This window comes from Rhinatrema bivittatum, chromosome 1 (assembly GCF_901001135.1).
Source record: "Rhinatrema bivittatum chromosome 1, aRhiBiv1.1, whole genome shotgun sequence".
Classification (NCBI taxonomy): domain Eukaryota; kingdom Metazoa; phylum Chordata; class Amphibia; order Gymnophiona; family Rhinatrematidae; genus Rhinatrema; species Rhinatrema bivittatum.
In genome coordinates, this window is record NC_042615.1 from 736,912,605 (window position 1) to 736,935,708 (window position 23,104).

At 44.0% G+C, this 23,104-nt stretch overlaps 1 protein-coding gene across 2 annotated transcripts in view; it reads right to left on the reverse strand.

Annotated features, from left to right (window-relative positions):
- Positions 1-23,104, reverse strand: part of PARP8 (poly(ADP-ribose) polymerase family member 8) — a 451,712-nt gene that overhangs the window by 245,121 nt on the left and 183,487 nt on the right. For both annotated transcript variants that reach the window (XM_029577668.1, XM_029577676.1), the window contains exons 10-11: positions 15,163-15,253; positions 252-318 (exon numbers count right to left, since the gene is read on the reverse strand). In XM_029577668.1, the coding sequence (XP_029433528.1) occupies positions 252-318; positions 15,163-15,253 (158 nt within the window). The remainder of the gene's footprint in view (positions 1-251; positions 319-15,162; positions 15,254-23,104) is intronic.

Consider the following 23,104-nt stretch of genomic DNA (forward strand, 5'->3'; position numbering starts at 1 on the left):
CAAGGACTGGAACTGGAACTTGAGTGCAGGCAAGGACTGGAACTGGAGCTGAGTATAGGCAAGTCAAATAAGCATAAAAGTAATACAAATAACCTACAATAAAAAATCATGTAAGCCAATCTTTTCCCTTCATATTAACAGTTTTATTGCAAATATGGTGCACTTTTAGAATTATGGAGCAATATAATCACTGAATTTAAACAATACCATCACATTATTTTATAGTAAATATAATTTATTTTCCAACTTACTTTTTCAGTTGATGACCCAAACCAAACCTTTCCTTCGTAGAGATCTGAAACACATCAACAGTGGGCACTGTGGAAAATAACACAGTAGAGATAAACATGCATGTATTTCAAAACTCAGTCAGAATTTCTGAAAGAATTTGACATGGTTGTACATGGCATGTAGGTACTCCAACAGTTTAAAGGATATAGGCTTGCATCAATCTAAATTGAAATTGGTTCGAATACACACATTGACAAAAGTACCTCATACGCAATTACACTCCCCACTCTTGTCCAACACGCACTCCACCCAGAGACAGATTTTTCCACCCCTAAGCATTGTTGCTGCCATCATCCCCTTCACCCCAGATAAGATCAGACATCAGGGAACAGAAGGTCCAAGGCACAGGGATAGAATCTGACACAGCTGTGGCAGCTCAGGGACAGAATTGCTGTGGCAGTTCAGAGATAGAATCTGTTACAAAAATTGGAAAATTCTGAAGAACATTGTCAAACATTTCCATCATTACGTTAATTTTGATAACATAATATAAATATTCAAACCTTGCTTTTGTCTGATAATTTACTATTTTTTTATTGGATGAGGAAAAGAGATATAAGAATCAGTGAGGGGATGAGCTCTCAGGGACAGGCAGAAGAGAAAGAGAAGGTGAGAGGCCCAGTGATGAGGAGAAGAAAGAAGAAAGACTAAGAATGAGGTTAGGAAAGGTGAAAGGACTGGGGAAAGGAGGAAGGAGTATGAGACAGAAAGAGGAATGGGTATGGGGAGGAGAGGAGAGATAGAAAGAATGGGATAGGGAGGATGGAAGAAGGGAGAAGATCAAGGAAAGGATAAAAATAAGGAATTTGGGATGGGATAAAAGGAAGGAGAGGGAGGAAGGTTCTGGGATTGAGAAAGGGGAGGAGGGAGAATAATATTTTGAGGGAGGATGGGAGGTTCCAGAATTTCCAGGAAGAGGGATAAAATGTGAGATCAAGGGAAAGAAAATCTGAATTGCACTGGTGGAGGTGGGGGTGTGGAAAGGTAAAAAGTCAGGTTTTCCTAATATGCTCTGGTCCTGCTTCCCTTCCATTTCCTCTCTCACTCCTCAATCTGGCACAATCACACTCCAGCACCAATCCCTTCTCTCTCTCACACACAAAGATTTCCCCTTCCCCCCAATTGATCCATTCTCATCCTCCAATCTCTCTTCCCCAATGATCCCTATTCAACACTTCTTAACCTGACCAAAATGATTCCCTTTGCTATGTGTGCTCCAGGCTCACTTACCTCCCATCCTGTTCCCTGCATGCCGCCTGTGAAGGGAGGGGCTGATATTAGGAAGGAGAAGGCTATTCTCTGGAAGACAGTAAATCTTCAGCCAAACTGCTGCCCCCCTCCTCCCCAGATTTTTGCCATAGGCCTAGTGTGCCTATTGACAAAACCAGGCCTGACGTCACCATGCACCCAGCAATTCCCCTCCCCAACACACATAACTCACATATTCCCTCCACACATATCATAGAGCCTATATACACCCAACTACTTATACACACCCTATACATTGCTGACTTCTCCATACAGACAACCCCCCAAACATATCCACACATCCCCACATAAAATCAATACCCACACACCCATGTACCACCCATATATATCTACAACCCCACATGGACACCCTTACTTATATAAATACCCTCCCCCACACTCTCCAAACTACTCATACACACACCCTTACCATCCCTCCCATATATCCCTTCATCAAAGAAAGCCACCCTGTTAAGCATTCCTCGCACACATCCCCAAGTCACACATTCCCCAGGCACAAACACATTCTGTACCCCTCATGTTCCCACACATCCCACCCAAAATCAGGTATTTGCTGCCACTCATCTATCTTCATGCATCCCATGAACCCTTGCCATACCCCACCACAAATACTCCACTCTTTTACACACCCATATATCCATACCCATGCCACCTCCCACACATTTCACATATAAAATCATCCCCAATTCTCATATCTAAGCATCCCCATATGTACCTCAGGTGCCCCCCCCCCCCCACACACACACACACACACACTCACACACACACACACATATATATATATATATATATATAGTAACTCAATTGTTAGGCAATATTCTACTTATTATAGTGCCTATTAAATCCTACTAACAACTAACGCTCCTTTCGGAACTGGGTAAAAGCACAATAATTGTTTAACTATTACCTCTTTTATTAAATCCTTGTGAGAAAACATACAACAAGTGTCACAAAAGTTACAAACAAAAACTCACATAAAATAGCTCAAATTTTACATACTTTGCCAACATTCTATTAAAATCAACACTCATTCATACCCATCCATACCACCCTTTTCAACCCTCATACTCATACTTTGTGCAAAACCAACTTTTAAATAACTTTTAAATCTTCCAAGTGCAAATAACATAGTATCCCTTACAAAGCTTTCCAATGGTTAACATCAACATGAGTAAAGCAAAATTGCTTACCTTGTAATAGGTGTTGTCCCAGGACAGCAGGATGTAGTCCTCACATATGGGTGACATCAGTAATGGAGCCCTATGTACGGAAAAACTTCTATCAAAGTTTCTATGAAACTTTTGATTGGCACTAGAGTGCCCACTGAGCATGCCCAGCATGCCATAATATTCCCTGCCACAGGGGTCTCCCTTCAGTCTGTTTTGTAGCAATTAGTGTTAGCCAAAAATAAAATAATAAAACATATCAGACCCAACTCCGCGGGGTGGCGGGTGGGTTTCGTGAGGACTACATCCTGCTGTCCTGGGATAACACCTATTACAAGGTAAGCAAATTTGCTTTATCCCAGGACAAGCAGGATGCTAGTCCTCACATATGGGTGATTAGCAAGCTAGAGGCTGAGTCATTTGGGATTGAGGCAACAGTGAAGTATTGTTGTTGAAATGAATCAGCCGAAGATCACAGCAGGTTGGTTGTAGAAGGAGTTGGGATTACACTGGAAACAAGTTCTTTAAGACAGATTGTCCATAGGCTGAATCTTGTCTTCCTTCTTTGTCTAAACAATAGTGAGCTGCAAAGGTGTGAAGAGAACTCCATGTTGCTGCTTTACAAATGTCCAGAATAGGTGCAGAGCAAAGGTGTGCTACTGAGGTTGACATTGCTCTGACTGAATGTGCTTTTACTCGCCCTTGAAGAGTAAGGTCTGCTTTTTCATAACAAAACTGTATGCAATCTGCTAGCCAGTTTGACAAAGTATGTTTACCCACTGCTTTACCTGGTTTGTTTGGATCATAAGATACAAATAGTTGACTGGATTTCCTTTGTACTGTAGTGCGGTTCAAGTAGAAGGATAGCGCGCATTTACAGTCCAAGGTATGTAAGGCTCTTTCTCCCTGGTGAGAGTGAGGTCTTGGAAAGAATGTTGGTAAAACTATAGATTGGTTCAGGTGGAATTCCGTGACTACTTTTGGAAGGAATTTTGGATGAGTACGGAGGACCACCCTGTCATGTAGGAACTTTGTAAAAGGTTCATATGTGACAAGTGCTTGTAGTTCACTGACTCTTCTAGCTGATGTAATGGCTATGAGGAATACAGTTTTCCATGTAAGAAATTTCAGGTCACAGGTGTGTATGGGTTCGAATGGGGAACACATGAGCCTGGATAATACTACGTTTAGGTCCCATTGTATGCTAGGGGAATGAATTGGAGGTTTAAGGTGAGTTAAACCCTTCATAAATCTACTGACGAGAGGCTGTGTAGAGATAGGTGCATCTCCCATCTTGTTATGGTAAGCAGAGATTGCACTCAAGTGAACTCTTACAGATGAAGTCCGAAGATCAGAGTCTGAAAGATGGTACAGGTAATCTAGTAGTGAGGTAGTGGGGCAAGTGAAAGGATCTAAAGATTTCTGAGTGCACCACAAAGTAAACCACTTCCATTTATAGGAATAATTCTTTCTAGTGGAAGGTTTACGTGAAGCTATCAGCACTTGAGATATAGTGGTTGAAAGGTTGAGTGGTTGTAAGATCAAGCTTTCAACATCCATGCTGTCAGGGATAGGGACTGAAGGTTGGGATGGCGCGACCGACCTTGATCCTGAGTTATGAGAGTGGGAGCTACTCCCAGACGAATGGGGTCCCGGACTGAGAGGTCTAGCAGTGTGGGAAACCATATTTGTCGAGGCCAGTATGGGGCTATGAGTATCATGGTCCCTTTGTCCTGTTGCAGCTTCACTAGAGTTTTGGTTATGAGCGGTATCGGTGGATACGCATATAACAGGCCCGAGTTCCAATGGCGAGCAAAGGCGTCCTTTGGTAGGCTGTTCTCCTGTTGTATCAGGGAGCAGTAATTGCTCACTTTGTAGTTCAGATGGGATGCAAAGAGATCTATTGTTGGTTGACCCCAGCGTTGAAAGATCTTGGTTGCTGACGCTGGATCCAAGGACCATTCGTGTGGTTGGAACTGACGACTGAGGCGATCGGCTATTATGTTGCGGATGCCTGCTAGGTAAGTGGCTCGTAGAAGAACTGAGTGTGCTAGGGCCCAGTCCCAAATCTGTGCTGCTTCTTGGCAAAGGAGGTAGGAACCTGTTCCCCCTTGTTTGTTGATGTACCACATGGCTACTGTGTTGTCTGTCTGAATCAGCACAGTCTTGTGTGAAAGGCAGTCCTTGAATGCATGTAGCGCATAACGTATAGCTCGAAGCTCTAGGAAGTTTATTTGAAAAGAGGCTTCGGCTTTTGTCCACGTCCCTTGGGTCTTCAGATGACCAATGTGTGCTCCCCAGCCCAAAGTGGACGCATCTGTAGTTAATGTCACTTGCGGAATTGGATGCTGGAAAGGCAAACCTTTGAGCAAATTGTTCATTGATGTCCACCAGAGGAGGGAGGAACACAGTTCCTGCGGTTTCTGAACGTGAGTGGACAATGGTTGAATGGCTTGAATCCACTGTGTTTTTAGTGTCCATTGCAGTAGTCTCATGGTCAATCTGGCCATGGGAGTGACGTGGACTGTGGAGGCCATGTGACCGAGTAGGGTGAGGCACTGATGAGCTGTAATTTGAGATTGAGTTCGAAGAGAGTGTGCCAGGAGAACGAGTGTATGGGCACGGTCTCTTGGAAGAAATGCTTTCGCTATGATGGTGTTTAGATCTGCACCGAAGAATTGTAGTAGGTGAGATGGTGTGAAATGGGATTTCTGGTAATTGATGAGAAATCCCAAGGAGTGAAGCAAGTTGACTGTGAGCTTGAGGGAATTGAGAGCTCCTTCTTGTGTCTGACTGCTGATGAGCCAATCATCTAGATAAGGGAATACATGCACCTTCTGTTTGTGGAGGTGCTCCACCGCCACTGCCAGACACTTTGTGAACACTCGAGGTGCTGAGGCTAGGCCGAATGGGAGCACTCGGTATTGAAAATGCTGTCCTTCGATCAGAAATCGCAAGTACTGGCAATGAGGAAAGATGGGAATGTGAGCGTAGGCGTCTTGAAGATCCAGAGAGCAGAGCCAATCCCCTCTTTGAAGGAGAGGTAGCATGGTGCCTAACGATACCATCCTGAATTTTTCTTTTTTGAGAAATTTGTTGAGATTTCTGAGGTCTAGGATGGGACGGAGGCCTCCGGTTTTCTTTGGAATGAGGAAATAGCGGGAGTAGAATCCTCTGCCCTGCTGAGGCCTGGGAACTGGTTCTATGGCCCTGGCTCCCAGAAGAGTGGATAATTCTGTTTGTATAATTTTGGAATGGTGGTTCACTGTCCAAGATGAGATTGGTGGAGTTTCTTTTGGTACAGTGAGAAAATCCAATCAGTAACCGTGAGCTGTAATGGAAAGTACCCATTGGTCTGTGGTTATGGAGGTCCAGGTGTGATGGAAATAGGCTACACGACCTCCTACTGGCAGGTGTGGAAGTGGATTGGTGGATGGGCTGCTGCTCTCTGATTGTCTTTCAAAATCCCGACGTTGATGCAGTCTGAGGAGGAGGTTGAGGCCTGGCAGGCCTTTGCCGAGCCTGAGGTCACTGAGCTGGGTGAGATGGTCTTGCTCGGTTTGATGGGGGATAGTAGCACCGTTGGCGGTAGTAAGGACGCTTGATATTCCTTCTAGGAGGTCTCCTGACCGGGGGTTGTGTCTCCTGAGGCAGTAATGAGAGTTGTTTAAGTATCTCAGTATGGTCTTTTATAGTTGCAACTGCTTCCTTAACCTTGTCGCCAAACAGGTTATCACCCAAACAAGGAAGGTCAACCAGTCTCTCCTGTACTTCTGGTCGGAGATCAGACGCCTTTAGCCAGGCCCATCTACGAGCAGTTATTCCTGAAGCCGAGAGACGTGATGCAGTTTCAAAACTGTCGTAAGTCGCCCTGACTTCATGTTTGCCTGCCTCTAGGCCTTTATGAACCAGTTGATGAAAGGGTTCCTGATATTGATCAGGAAGTGTGTGAACGAGGTCTTGGACTTGTTTCCAAAGATTTTGTTGGTACTGGTTCATAAAGAGTTGGTAAGATGCAATCCGAGATACCAACATAGATCCTTGGAAGACTTTACGTCCTAAGTTGTCCATGAATCTGTTATCTTTTCCAGGTGGTGTGGAGGCGTGAGACTTCAACCTTTTTGCTTTTTTCTGGGCCAACTCCACTACCACGGATTGGTGAGGTAGCTGGGTCTTCTGGACTAAGTAGGTGGCATCTGACCTCTTGTTTACCGATGCCAGTGAACCGGGATGTTCCCATATTTGGTACATGAGTTCTTGTAATACCTCATGTACTGGCACTGCCAAAATCTCCTTGGGAGGGTCTACAAATTGTAGAACTTCCAGTGTCTTTTGCCTGGAATCCACCTCTGCCTGCAACTGGAAAGGAATGGTTTCCACCATGTCTTTAATAAAGTTTGAAAAAGATAAGTCTTCCGGAGGAGATTTCCTACGGTCCTCAGGAGGTGATGGTTCAGATAGAATGTCCTCTTCTGAAGAGAAATCTGTATCTGTATCTGTGCCTGTATCTTTTGGGGACCTCACTGGTTGTGGCCTAGTAGGCACCAACGGTGTCCCCTTTAGCATTGGTGGAAGTAAAGGGGACCGAGGCTGATGAGGCCTAGGAACTCCTGAGGGTCCTGGAATGGGTTCATCCTGGATGTCTTTTGGTTTCTTCGATATGGCATTGAGTAAAGAGTCCAGTTTCTGCATCAGTGGTTGAAGAACCGCAAATTCTGAGGATGGCACCGATGGAGTCACCGGTGGAATCGATGCAGGCATCGGGCGCGGCACCGAGGGCATCAGTGGCGGAATCGATGGAAGTATCGGCATCGATGGTGATGGATCCGAAGGCATCAGAGTTGGTGTCGATGGCGACATCGGTGTCGATGGCTGGAATGGTACCGCATCGAGGAGAGCTTGTCGAACCACTTGACGGATATATCCATCAAGTTCCGCCCGCATAGCTGATGGTATCAGAGCAGCTATGGGGGAAGGCGGCGATGGCAATACTGATACCTCCTCAGAGCCCTGAGGAGGTATGGTGCCTTTCACTGGTATCGGTGGGGATCGCCCTGGTACCATAGGCCTCGGAGCCTCCGCGCTCGTCCAAGCTTTCTTGGCGGAGGAGGCCAAGTCAGTCAATGGCTCAGCGGGCACCGGCTCGATGGCGTGCTGGCGTTGATGCCGATGCCGATGCTTTTCCTTCTGCTTTTCGCTGCCAGAGGTGGACGCCTTCGACGACGGCGAGGGGGAGGGAGTAGAAGCATCTCCGGCCTCTCCTGGAAGTCGTCTTTTAAGAACGACTTGCCGTATCGATCCAGAAGGCGATGACTGGGCTGACGTTGATGTTGTTGGGAGCAGTTGAATCTTGCTCCATTTTCTCCATCCGGAGCCGACGTCCCTTCGATGTCATCTCGGCGCATAAATTGCAGGACTTGACGTCATGTTTTTCGCCGAGGCAAAGAACACATTCTTGGTGCGGGTCCGTAATGGACATATTTCGCGCACAATTCGGGCATTTTTTAAAACCCAAGGCCATTTTTGCCGGACAGCCGTCGACGGCACTGGCTTGAAAAATGGTATGGAACCAAAGAAAATCACGGGGAAAAAATTTACCGCGATGGAACGGAAGGGAGACCCTTGTGGTGGAAAGTTTTTCCTAACTTTTTTCTAAAGTTGTACGTGTAGTGAAATTCACCACAGGACTCTAGATTAACCGCGAGGCTAACTGCTCCATGGAAAAAAGAAGACTGAAGGGAGACCCTGTGGCAGGGAATATCATGGCATGCTGGGCATGCTCAGTGGGCACTCTGATGCCAGTCAAAAGTTTCATAGAAACTTTGATAGAAGTTTTTCCGTACATAAGGCTCCATTACTGATGTCACCCATATGTGAGGACTAGCATCCTGCTTGTCCTGGGATAATACACATTACCTTGCATTTTCATTGTATTCACAATCTTAGCAATACATAAGAACATAAGAACATAAGAAAATGCCATACTGGGTCAGACCAAGGGTCAATCAAGCCCAGCATCCTGTTTCCAACAGTGGCCAATCCAGGCCATAAGAACCTGGCAAGTACCCAAAAACTAAGTCTAGTCCATTACATAGTACCAGCATTTATATTTGAATATTGAATCTATCCCAACCGGGCCCTCATTTCACCTTGCGGCTTCTTCAGGGGAACTATGATAATATTGAATGAATGATCTATATCTCACGACAATCATAAATTCCTTGCCGTTCGTCTTGTTAATCTTTATCTACTTTGATGTACCACTGTTTTTACTGCTCCCTATACTGATCACACTGATTCTGTCTCAGTTTCCTTGACTCTGTTGTCTCACCTCCTGACTTTCACAGTACGGCAGCGCCAAAAATTATGCTTTCCCGCAAAATCCTTTGTCTTTTTCTAGTTATCCATGGACAAACCAAAACAACCGTTTTCTATTCACTTCCTAAAAGAATTTACACTCATTCACTTGCGCTCCCCTTAGTGAATTTCAAGGCATAAATACAATCCAACAGTGCTTGTCCTTTTCAGACTCTCAACTTCAATTAATAAGTTGACGCTGAACTACCGCCATGTACAATTTGCTTTCACAACTGCCTACAGAGTTACTCCTTCAATATTCCAAACACATACATGGTAATATACGAGGTGGTGACCTAATACATCAGTTAAATTAAAACCTGCCAATAAAGGTGGCGTGACAGTAGTGCAAAGCAGGTTTCAATATCTTGCAGAAGTACAATCAAAACTTGCTGACTCTAACAATTATGTTATTGGATCCCATGATGATCCTTCAGCAACGTATAACTGTCGAAGTAGAGAAAGGTTAGATAATGAGCTTTCTCACCTCAAATGAGAAATTACTACTTACCTGATAATTTCCTTTTCTTTAGGACAGTCAGATGAATCCAGAACAAGTGGGTTATGCATTCCTACCAGCAGATGGAAAAGGGAGTAAACTGATGTCACAGTACATACACTCCTGCAGTTACATCTGCCTGCCAGTATTCTCTTCAAAAGCAGCTGTGGACATGTTACGTACTCCGTCCGCGTCCGTCCCGCACACGGGCCGGCTCACTTCTCTGGTTCCACGGCAGGTCCCGGGTCAGCCTCCCTAGTGGCAGCTGCGAGCTCTACCAGGCCTCGGCATCCCGCGATAGCGGTCGCCGGACCTTCCACTGCGCACCAGGCCTTACGTCAGAGTTCGGTGCCCTCCATGGCGGCCATACCCCTACGCGCATGCGCGGACCGCCCGGCCTCTTGTAGGGCCAGGGGCAGGTCTTAGCTCTGCGGCGTGCCCTGATTGATTCCCAGATATAAGGAAGTCCCTACCTGCATTTCCTTGCCTTGGCAATCAGGTTAGTTTTGTGCTAGATTGTCACTGCGTTCTGAGCCTTGTTTCAGTTTTGTTCCAGTCTTGTTCTAGTCTCATTCCAGGATCCTTCTGTTCCAGCCTTGTTTCTGCATCCTTCCGTTCCAGTGTTCTCTTGTCCTGTGTTTGTCTGTCGTCTCCCCAAGTAGTACCTTTGGACTGTCTCACTGGTACTGACCTCAGCCTGCTCTTTGACTACTCTGCCTGCTACCTGCCTTCTGACCTTGGCCTGCCTGTGACCTCGTCATTCTACCTGCTACCTGCCTTCTGACCTCGGCCTGCCTGTGACCTCGTCTGGATGAAGGGAGGAATTGTGTGAAGGTAATTCTTTTTTAATTTCTCCTGGCATATATGCTTGTTTAGGCTACTTGTCAGTCCTCCTGATTTTTTGGGGATGATGAAATAGGAGTTGAACTCATGTCCATGGAGATGGTGTTACGTGCAGTGGTCCACGGGCCAGCCCTGTGTCCCACCGCCTTTGCCCTTTTGCCGAGCCAGGCCACAAGGTTTTGTGCCGCTGCGGTCCTCATGCCTGCAGTGGGCCCAGCATGGCGGCTGGTCCTCCATAGTGCAGCGAGAGGCTGAGCTGTGCTCCTCCTTCATTGCAGGACACCATCGGGGCTGTTGCACGGCCGATGCTAGGCCTGCCTCCTAGGTGCACACGCGGCCAATTCCCCCAATTTAAAGGGCCAGTGGCTGGAATGGCCGGCAACGCTCCCTCTATGACATCAGAGGAGCTGGCCTATTTAAGGCCAGCTCTCCCCCTTTCCGGCGCCTTGGCAATCTCTCTTGGTTCCTGGCTTCCTGCTTCGCTGGTCCCCTGGGATTTTGCGCTGTTGGGTCACTACCTGGCTTCTTGCATCCTGGTTCACTGTTCCATGGTTTCATCCTCTGGCTGACCCACTGCCTGGTTCTTCAACTTTGTCTGATCACTAGGGATGTGAATCGTTTTTCGACGATTAAAATTATCGTCCGATAATTTTAATATCGTCTTAAACCGTTATGGAACACAATACAATAGAGATTCTAACGATTTATCGTTATAAATCAGTTAGAATCGTGAGCCGGCACACTAAAACCCCCCTAAAGCCCACCCCCGACCCTTTAAATTAAATCCTCCACCCTCCCGAACCCCCCCCCAATGACTTAAATAACCTGGGTGTACAGCGGCGGTCCGGAACGGCAGCGGTCCGGAACGGGCTCCTGCTATTGAATCTTGTTGTCTTCAGCCGGCGCCATTTTCCAAAATGGCGCCGAAAAATGGCGGCAGGCCATAGACCAACACGATTCCACGGCAGGAGGTCCTTCCGGACCCCCGCTGGACTTTTGGCAAGTCTTGTGGGGGTCAGGAGGCCCCCCCAAGCTGGCCAAAAGTTCCTGGAGGTCCAGCGGGGGTCAGGGAGCGATTTCCCGCCGCGAATAGTTTTCCGTACGGAAAATGGCGCCGGCAGGAGATCGAACTGCAGGAGGTCGTTCAGCGAGGCGCCGGAACCTCGCTGAACGACCTCCTGCAGTCGATCTCCTGCCGGCGCCATTTTCCGTACGGAAAACGATTCGCTGGCGGGAAATTGCTCCCTGACCCCCGCTGGACCTCCAGGAACTTTTGGCCAGCTTGGGGGGGGCCTCCTGACCCCCACAAGACTTGCCAAAAGTCCAGCGGGGGTCCGGAAGGACCTCCTGCCGTGGAATCGTGTTGGTCTATGGCCGCCGCCATTTTTCGGCGCCATTTTGGAAAATGGCGCCGGCTGAAGACAACAAGATTCAATAGCAGGAGCCCGTTCCGGACCGCTGCCGTTCCGGACCGCCGCTGTACACCCAGGTTATTTAAGTCATTTGGGGGGGGTTCGGGAGGGTGGGAGATTTAATTTAAAGGGTCGGGGGTGGGTTTTAGGGGGTTTTAATGTGCCGGCTCACGATTTTACGATTTTTCACGATATTTTACCCCCCCAAACGGCAACAATACGATTCCCTCCCCCTCCCAGCCGAAATCGATCGTTAAGACGATCGAGGACACGATTCACATCTCTACTGATCACCATCGCCTGTCCTGACCTTCAGCCTGGTTCTTCGACTTCGTCTGATTTGCCACTAGCCCTGAACTTCTGCTCGGATTTGTCACTGTTGGATTTCTCCCGCTCCTGGCTTGCCATCTTGCACCATGTAGGATAAATCCACCCAGAGACCCATGCCTAAGTCTAGCCGGCCCCGGCAAACGAGGGCTCAACTGACTTCACCTGCTGCTGGTGGAGACCTGCAGGGCTCCTCCTTGCAGATTGCGTCAACTCCCCCTCAGTACAAGGGTCTACTTCGCAAGAGATGGGGAGGGACCAGTTCTGTTGATCGCTGTTCAAGGAGAGACTCCAATTCCAGGCGTGCAGTGAAATGGATTCAGATTGAAGGCTGAGTGGTAAAGAAGCACAGACAGCCCTGAGAAACACAAGTGATATTCAGACTCAAAAATCTTGAGAAGCTAGCAGTCTTTGGTGATCATGCACCATACTTCTAAACAGTGGTGGATCCTCCCCCTACAGGAGAGGATAATTACTGGGTTTTGAAGAGTGGTCAATAACTTGGCACAAGATGACAGCATTCACTTTGCCAAGCATGAGTTGAAGCTGTTGTTGTTGCTGAAATAGGAATGGCAATCGGTAACATTGAAATTGCCAGCTAAGTTACAAAGGATATTCAGCAGCATAACTATTCCACTGAATATCCGTGGTTAAGGTTAAATCTGGGTAAGTTAGACCAGCTCTATGGCTAGCCTAACTTATCCAATTAACTTAACTGGATAAGAACAATATTGCTACTTATCCGGTTAAGTTAAGTGGATAAGTAGCTCACCCAGATCTGCCTACTGCCTGCCCACAATTTGGCAGGCTAAAAGCTGGATAAGTGCCTTATCTGGCTATCTAGTGACTGCTGATTTTCAGAAGACTGTTAGATAGCTGATAAGTCCTAATTATCCAGCTATCCAGCGCTAAACGCGCTTTCAACATCGACTTCAAGGTCTTTTTAAAACGAAATATGGACTGTTATTCCGGTCATATAGAGAAAGACTGTACTATGATGACATGTTCTTTAATCTGAGTCACTGTTTCTCCCAGTTTATCTCTGAAGAGGTTATTCTCTGAAGGAAACCCAAAATGTTTACATGAGGGTCACTGCCCTTACATATAGTCACTCCAAGAGCTTTTCCTAATTTGTCCAGAAACCTGGAGTAGGAGACAAGTGTCCTGGAGGAGACAAGGGTTCTGGATGGGGGTGGGAGAAGATTCTCGTCAATTCCTCTTCAGAGCCTAGAGGTCAAGGAACACTGATCCAGGACTTCAATGATGAAGCTGGCGATTGAGGAGGGATCCTCAGTCTTCTAAGAGAAGAGAATTCCTAGTGTGTATCCTTGATGTAGCTAGAGTCACTGTGTGCAAATGCCATGGGCTAGAAGCCCCTGGCAGGGGTTCCAGTAGAGAATCCCCATGCATTGGGGATTCTGGGACTCCTTCTCATGGAAGTAAAGATGACATCCTGGACAGGAATGACTAAATGGTACCTTTTCTATTCTTAGTCATTAATGAGGCAAAGAAATCCTTCACCAACTCTGCTACTTGATCAAGTGGCTGACGTGGCTTTTGACCTGGTGGAACATCTTGTGATACTAAAATTGAATATTGCATATGCTCTGTGCTTTATAGAATTTGTACTGGTGGCCAATTGGAAATAAGAGACACCGGAGTGCAAATAAGATCTGGTGTTTCTAAACACAAACCTTGTGAAAGCAATTTCATTGGTGAGAGGGCTCTAGTAATCTGTGATGGAAAAGAAATCATATCTCCTTCTGTTCTAGTGAAGAGCTTGCCCTGACCAGCATATAATTGCATTGGAAGATTTGCAGTATAATACAGTGAAGCTTCCAATGGTTTAATGGGCTCAATGTGTCAAAGACTTGTGTTTCAATGGAACCAGTGACTTTTGCATCAATGGCGATGTTGACTTATGCTTTGATGGTGCTGATGTAATTTTGTGCTTGGATGGCGCCAATGAAGTTCTGTGCATCAATGATGCCAATGGAGCATTGTGTTTCAATGACACTAATGTGCATCAAAAGTACCGAACCACTGTGTGCCAATGTGCTAGTGCACTAGAGAATGTCTTCTTCGATGCTCAATGCTATGGTTGTTCTGTGAAGTGATGCCTCTTTTTCTTCGACACATGGTGGCTATGTTTACTTGACCCTGAAGATTCAGCCTGTTTTATCCATGGGAAAGATATTTTAGAAGAACTGGTGCTCTATCAGTGAAGTGGACAAAGCTGTGCTTTAGAAAGAGGCCTTACTGTAGCGTTTACGAGATGGACATTTTTCTGCCAAACACAAAGTCTTTAAACCTACTTACTGTGGCTTTTTTCTTGGAAGACATTCAGATAAAAAAAATTTTCTTTTTTTTAAAGGTAATACTGAAAAGTACTGTTTGGGGGCTGCTGAGGCAGTGAAGCAACCTTAAAGATAAAGTTTTATAAATGTTTAAAGAAAAAAACAAAGAGAGAGATAGAGAATAAGTGCATGTCTGTGCTAGTACTTGAATGAAAAAAGACTGAGAGCACTCAAGAAACAATGCCCGAGCAGGAATTTTCACACATATTCAGTAGACCAAAAGCTCTACTAGCTATGAGAAAGAGGTCCATTTGGTGTCACTCACATGTTATGGCTAATTCAGCCCTGTTTATCGACGGAAAAACAAATGTCTGTCTCTTCAGTATGACAACAACTCTTCAACTCTATCAAATTTAGATAAAATAAAACATCAAACATCACAAAAAGGATGTACAGCAAACAACATACGGCCTTTTTCTTTACCAGCCTTGACAGTAATTCATTAACCAATCATTCTAAATTACCAACAACACATTGTGTTAGGAAGCCCTGAATTTCATCTTTAAACAGCTATACTGTGCCATATGGCTACTAATTTTCTTGTTACCAAATGAGGAACAATGTTGCAGTAACTATGGGAATACACATTTACAGGAAACATCAAGTTTGTGGCAAACAAAGAAAAATAATTAAAATCTCACCTGGGCCATTTAGATATTGTGTAAGGGAACAGTGCAGGCGCACTATTATAGGCTCTGTGCGGATTACATCCCAAGCAACAGCAATTTCTTCCTAATGAGAAACAATACAAAACAAAAAATCTGTAGTAATCTGATTTGACTACTCCAACATATTTATAACTATGTATTGTCAGCAATTTGGAGTTATTTTTGTCTGGCAGTCTCCCCCTGCTCCTATGGGGTTTAAGCTGAAACTAGAACAAGCCTCTACTGGTCTAAAGTTATCTGGTTAACTTACATTCATCATTTTGCTATAAATTTCGGCATTTTGGGCAAGAGAGAGAGAGACTCTTTATGAGTAAACTATTTATATCACTGTGAGACAGCCAAATAGTAACTCGGGGTGAGGTTTTGGTGGTGGCCTAGGTTTGTGGGGGTGGGGGAATTTTTTCATGTACAGTCAGAGGTATGAACAGCACAGTAGATATTAATGAAGATTTTGTGTGATTGGGAGTGATGATAGGTCCACAAAGATGAGATAAATACATTGCACTCTCGACCTAGCTTGATAGCAGCTAGGTCGAGAGTGCATCAAGCTAGGTCAAGAATACTTTGTACAAATCTCATCTTTGTGTACCTTTCAATACTCCAAATCACATAAAATCTTCACTGATATCTACTGAGCTGTTCGTACTTCTGACTGTACATGTAAAACTTCCCCGCAAAACCTAGGCCACCACCAAAACATCACCCTGCGTTCAGAATGGCCCATCTTACAGTGGTATAAAAAAATTGCCTAATGTGTGCCTCCCCAGTTTCTCACTTGCTCTCTCTTTCTTTCTTTCTTTTTCTTCTCCACTCCCTCCTTGCCCGAAACAGGATTTGCGATATTTATCGCAAATCTCATTTCAGGCACAACACACAGCATAACGCCCCCAAAAAAGGGTGTAGTTAATTCCAGCATTAAATCGTGCAATAGCTTGCGTTACGCTATCTCACGCAATGTTAAATACCCCTCATTTTCATAAACTCCGCCCAAACTCCTTCATTTTGACTAAATTTTAAAAATTTGCATATGCATCTTGCGATGCGTTATTTATCGCATCAATATGGTGTTATCACCGGCATTAGGGCCCTAATGCCTGCGATAACGCCATAACGCAATTTGATAAATGACCCTGTTAGACTGCTACAATTGAAAATCAGCTATGTTAGCAAGATATATTTGGCCTGTTCTGGAAAGCTCCCAGAATGCCTCTTTATATCCAGCTAAATTATAGCTAGATAAGGACTTACCCAGTTATAATTTAGCCAAATGGCCAAATTTTCAAAATGTTTCCATTTAGCCAAATAACTTGTGAGTCATCCAACTAAATGGCTTTGAATATTGACCTCATAATGCTCCAAGCTGTAGGCTGAGAGTATTGCTGCCCAATTGCTATCACTTTTGCAGTCCAAGAGTGCTTTATCTTGCTAAAATAATCCTGAAATACCCAATACATTTATTAGTTTGGAACCTTTCTAAATATAATCCTATAGTTTTCAATCAACCCTTTCCTCTTCCATCTTAATCTGCTGTACCCAGTATCCATCTTGCAATTTAGTCTCTTTTATTAAAGTCCTATTTAGTCTCTTTTGGACTTGCCTAGCTTTCTATACCTGAAATAAAAAAAAAATAAAATTATTAAATTAAAGATTAAAATTGTAAATCAAATTGTTTTCTATAATATAGTAACTTGCTGTCATATGACTCTTATTAAGTAAAATTGGAAGCTGTTCAACCACACAAATATGGTTAGAGACTACAAATTCAAAACACAGTGTACCAATGACATTATATGCCAGGATGGGTTTTAAACTGCAATATAAATGGTTGTCATAAACCAAATGCCTAATTTAACTCTATGAGAAACATAATTTAGAAACTAATGCAAATTACTACTTAATAAATCTGGTTTAAATTATAAAAGTTTACTACCCAAGACAAAGAGGAGGAAGGAGGGAAAAATAAGACAAATAAAAAGTTTAATAGGTTAGGGACTAAAAACAGGGATCATTAAGCAAGTGTATAACTAAAAAAAGGGCTTATATGTAAGGAAATCAATACATAATGAACAGGAAGAACAGAGAGAAGCAATATTAATCAATAAAATCAGGCAGTTTGTAGTACATTAGGTTGAGTCTGTGTAATAAGCTGAAGGAACCCCACAGAGTTATTAATGAATATGAAACAGGAGAAAAGATCCAGAGAGGAGCTAGTTTCTGAATATTCTGGCTGAGGCCAGCCTGATTATGACAACAGATCCCTATGAAGAAGGTAGATCTATAGCACCAACATGGCAAAACTGTGGGCACAACTTTATCCCTCATTTAACAAGGAGTTTTGCAAATCAAAATGTGTATGCACATTTTAGTACACTTGCATGTAAATCCAATGTTAGTGAAGGAATTCGCTATTACTCCCACAGGCCGATGCACTAAGAGGTGTGGGAGAGCCAGCGCTCCGAGTCGAGCGCCCGCTCTCCCGATGCACGCCCAGGCACTTCTCCTAATCGCGCAATTTTGTATTCAAAGAAGGCCGCGCGCTAATAAGGAGGCTGTCAGCGGGTCCGACAACCGACACAATTTTACTGGCATCGGTTATCGAACCCGCTGACAGCCACGGGTTCGGAAAATGGACGCCAGCAAAACTGGCGTCCATTTTTGGTGCCTTCGACTTAATATCGCTATGATATTAAGTCGGAGGGTGTACAGAAAAGCAGTTGGCCGCATATTTTACTTTCAGTATTCCAGGCGAATAACTTATAGGCTCATCAACATGCTTCTGCATGTGATGAGCGCTATTAATTTTGGGGGTTTGGTAGCACATTTTCCACGCGCTGTTACCCCTTACAGTATAAGAGGTAATAGTAGCACATCGAAAACGCATGTCCAAACAGGTGATTAAACAGTGTGCTCGACCAAGCGCACTGTACTGTTTTCGGCCTGCCAGTGCAGGGAAGTGTGTTAAAGCCCTGATGGCTTAACACAAGTTTTTTAACTCCTGATCACATGTGTAGTAAAGTTAACTCACATTTCTGATGGCTAGTGTTAGTGTGGGTTGTTATGTCAGCTTCTCTGTTGTACCAAAATGATTTACTTGTGATTCTTCATGTTGCTCACCTACCTTTCTTGTGTTGGGGCTAGAATTAGAACTAGGGAAGAAAGAGAAAGTGAAGATGAAGATGAGGCAATGAAGAAGAAAGGAGGAAGAAAAAGGATTGATCACCTGGCTCAAACAATCATCAGGAGGTCCTGTACGTAGCATACATTTTGAACAAGGACAACACTGCAGGGATTATCAGAGACGGATGTGGTACGCAGATACAGGTTGAGCTCTAGGGCGATTTTGTTCTTATTTGGAGTGATATTGATCCTTTCACAGCTTGTGGGTATGCCATACCTGGATTGGTAAAGCTACTCAGTGACTTACAATTTCTAATCAGTTCTAAAATACAGTGGGTATAAGTAGCGGAATGGACCAGTCATCCTTTCCCAGACATTTCAACCAAGTACCACATTGGAACAGGTCAGGGACTACTAGAAGGCACAAGTTTAAGAGATGAAACATGCTTTTTTTGATACACTGGTATGCTAAATGTGATGGGGTAACTGACTACACCCATGTTTCTCTCGACTTTCCATCTAATAAAGAAGTGGCATACTACAATAGTACTTCTACTCCTTGAATATTCAGGCTGTGTGCGAGGCATACATGAAAATTCTGAATGACAATGCTTCTAAAGCTTATTTGATTAGAATAGATAGGCCTTTTAGTCTTTATCTGCCATGAATGTTGTTTGAAATTTCCCAAGTGTTGTCATAACTCTTGTATCCTCCCTGGTTGGCACTTGGGTATAATTCTCAGAATAGAAGTAAGTCTAGGTAGTCTGGACAAGTCTAAAATAGTATACCTGCACAGCGGTCAGCAATTTGGAAGGGAGGCACTTATTGTAGCATATGGAGGGTCGCCATGTATAGCACTCATTATATATACAGCTATCAGTTCATTGGGGTGGTCACTTATAGTAAAGTGGAATGGTATTCCTTCATATGAGAAGCCTTTTAAAAATGGCTGCTGGCACACCAACGTCATTTCCCATATTTGCCTTTTTAAAAAATGGCCGCAGGCTTACTAACATAATTTTCCATATTTGGCATCTTAACAAAATGGCCGTGGGTTTTCCAACGTCGTTTCCCATTTTTGGCATTCTCCATATTTTGTTCTCCCCATGTTCACATATAAGCCGCAAGCACACTGTGACATTATATGATGGTCGCATTATACCTTTATTAAGAGATTGGATAAGAGCTTCATATAATAGCAGAATTTATATCAACTTGTTCAGTTCGATTTTTCTTGCTATCTTTGGGTATTTATTTTGATTGTTTCACTAATTATCCCAAGTTAACATGGCCGCCTCTACCGAACACGTTGTGCTCATAGCACAAGAAGCATCATTATTCTCAAATTCCACAATAATAGCGCCATCATCTGATTTATTAGCAGATTTAGTCAATCTTCATAAAAGAAACACCAGAGCAGAACTACATGATATCACCATGATTAAATACGTCAAGCAACAAATTATACCCCGCGGCTTACGTATTAATAAGGCACCTCTTATGTTTACAGAAAGACGCAATTTTCACTCTAAATGGGCAGCAATTTTAAACAAATGCTCCCTGGACCTCATGCTTCTTATCATTGAATATACCAAAGTTGGCACAGAAGAAATAAAAGCCGAAATAGTGGTTATTGAGGATGAATACAAAGCCAACACAGAGATCGAAATTGTTCAAAATTCTATGGAAGATTTACAACAATCCATTGATAAATTCAAAGCAGATATTAAATGGAACAAAATAGCTACATTTAAAAGAGATAAGACAGATTATGCTAATGCCAGTGTGTATACACGTGGCTTAATAAAAAAGAAGACAGCACTCCCAAACCTAAAAAAGTGACATTTGCCACATCAGACGACTCGTCAAGCGGATCTGATAAACAACAAGACCCTCGTCCACAACGGCAATCTTTTTTAGACAGATGTCATTATTCCTCCCGTCCACCTCGATCCCATGGCAGAAAAACAAATCAGCAAGCAGCCAACGAAGAGGAATCCCAATGGCACAAACCCTTCACTAGCTCTCAAAACATAAGCAGTCATCGATAATTAACCTGTCCAGTCACAATCTGACGGCAAATGAAGAACGAGTTTTTAAATCGTGGGCTATCTTTTCTTCCCACTAATAAACATAATTCATTTGCATGTTGCATATCATTATATAGGGTTTTTTGGCTTTTAATGATCAAACACTTTTTTTCCACATTTTCCTGAAGCTCCCCAAGATACATAAATTGTGAAATTGAAGTCTCATTGGATTCCTCCGGAGATTGTTGATGAACAGATTAAAGCCTTCCAGACATTGGTCTTACAGGAAGTTGCCTAGATTGAGTCTAGACCATACCACACGTTTTACAATCTATCTACAGCAGAAAACCAAGCATTGAAATCATTAGCGAAAAACACAGAGATTGTTATCAAGCCGGCAGATAAAGGGGGAGCTACAGTCATTATGAATTGCAGTGATTATCGCACGGAGATCCTCTGTCAACTAGGGGACCAAACATATTACAAGCCTTTGCAATCCGAACCTACTTCAGAACTACATTTGAAGATTCAAAAATTTCTTCAAGACGCACAAATAAAAGACTTTCTAACCATTAAAACTGAGAAGAGATTTCTGTGGGGAAAGCCATGATTCTGAGACCCTCCCCCTCCCCTGACATCATTGCAAACTGATCTGGGCAGTTTGAAAGGCGCCAAGCCAGCAGGCACTTGTGATGGGGAGGGCTACCCACCAGTGCTGATCACCTTGTAACAGCTAACATCCAAGGTAAAAAGACAAAAAAAAATTTGAAAAAACTGCCTTTGAAACTGAGGAGAGATTTCTGTGGGGAAAGCCATGATTCTGAGACCCGCCCCCTCCCCTGACATCATCACAAACGGATCCGGGAAGTTTGAAAGGCGCCAAGCCAGCAGGCGCTTGTGATGGGGAGGGCTACCCACCAGTGCTGATCACCTTGTAACAGCTAACATCCAAGGTAAAAAGACAAAAAAAAAATTGAAAAAACTGCCTTTGAAACTGAGGAGAGATTTCTGTGGGGAAAGCCATGATTCTGAGATCTGCCCCCTCCCCTGACATCATCGCAAACGGATCCGGGCAGTTTGAAAGGCGCCAAGCCAGCAGGTGCCGCGCGCCGAAGGGGTGCGACAAAGGGGCACTCCCCTTTGTGCACCCTTTGTGTTATTTGTTTAATATGCTCCTTGTTATACCTTTTGCTTAATTGTTAAGAACTTTGATTTTGATGATTTTATTTTTGTAATCTCGTAGCCTCAGGTACAAAAATTTTAGATTGTAAGCCCTTTTAGGGGATAGTGAATTGCCTATTGTACCTTATTGTAAACCGATGTGATATCTCTTTTTGAAATGAACATCGGTATATAAAAATCGTAAATAAATAAAATAAATTAAAGAATACAATTACTTAAACGTCTCTTTTCCTCGTACACCAGTGATTTATGGAGTCCCCAAAATCCATAAAACTTTACAGAGATCCCCATGCCGACCCATCGTTTCTGCCAATGGTTCCATCCTGGAACCATTGGCCAAATTTGTCGATATGTTCCTACAACCTGCATATATTAGGACAGCCGTATCTCTTTGGTGTTAGGTTTATTTTGTGTCTTCTTTGTCTACTACTGTCTATTGCACCTACTGCTCCATTATCATGATGTTGCTAACTAGGCATAAGTGGTTTCTGTTACACACTGACCCAGACAGAGGACCTGTGAGCAAAAGAAAGATAGAGATGAGACCAGCACAAGCCACTCTGCTGGGCTCTCTTCCATGGAAGGGGAAGGACTAGATGATGACTATCAGGCAAAGTAGCATTATATAACACTTTGCCAAAGCTAGCTGCCAGTCTGTGTGTTCTCTTCGGCTTCTTCAGGGGAACACGGGGATACTCAGGTAGATCTGGAACAATGTCTACTGGGGTGCCATACCATAGAGCCAGATTGCAGAATACACAGCAGAGCAGCACTATGTCAACGACTCTGGGTGAGGCATACATTAAAGCTCCCCTCCCCCATTTTGTCTAAACAGCAAAATCTACTTTTGAGAAGTCCAAAGGTGCATTCTATGACACAGTGGATAGAACATAAGGCCTCTTGTACCTCCTCTCTGTTTGCATGTTTGGAAGAGCAATGGGCATGAGAAGCCAGGTCCTGCAACCACAGCCAGAATCTCCTGTGCCAAAGAGAGAACGGCCTCATCACTCACTTCCCCGTGACTTATCTCACTGCCAACCCACAGCACTACAAGCCATGCTCTAACTAGATATGAGGCATAAAAAACTAGTTCTAAACCCTTAGTCCATGTGGCGTTTTACGGGAACACTATGACGGTAACTTTTAAACAGCTGCATGGGCACTCATGGACGCGTGTATGCTGGCTCGCATGAATGGACGTGACCATTTTATACCATGTGTGCGTATATGCACATATAATATAAAATCATCTGTATGCGTGTACTTGTGCACACAATTTTGTGTGGATGTATGCTTGTGCATGCAAATGCCAGCTCTATCGCTTAAGTGGAGGATTTTATTAGATACGCATGTTGACTTAATTACCAGTTTCCCCAGTCCATTCTCAGTTCACCCAGAAAAAGGCTAGGACTTCCTAACCCCCCTAATTAACCTTTCTCCCTTTTATCCTATTAGTCCCGACTCTTCAAATCCTGCTGACTAGCTTTGACTTTTTTTTATTTTAAAATTTACATGCCATCCATAGCAGAAGTAAAGTTATACAATAGAGGACCCCAGCGCACACTTGTGTGCATAAATACATGCAT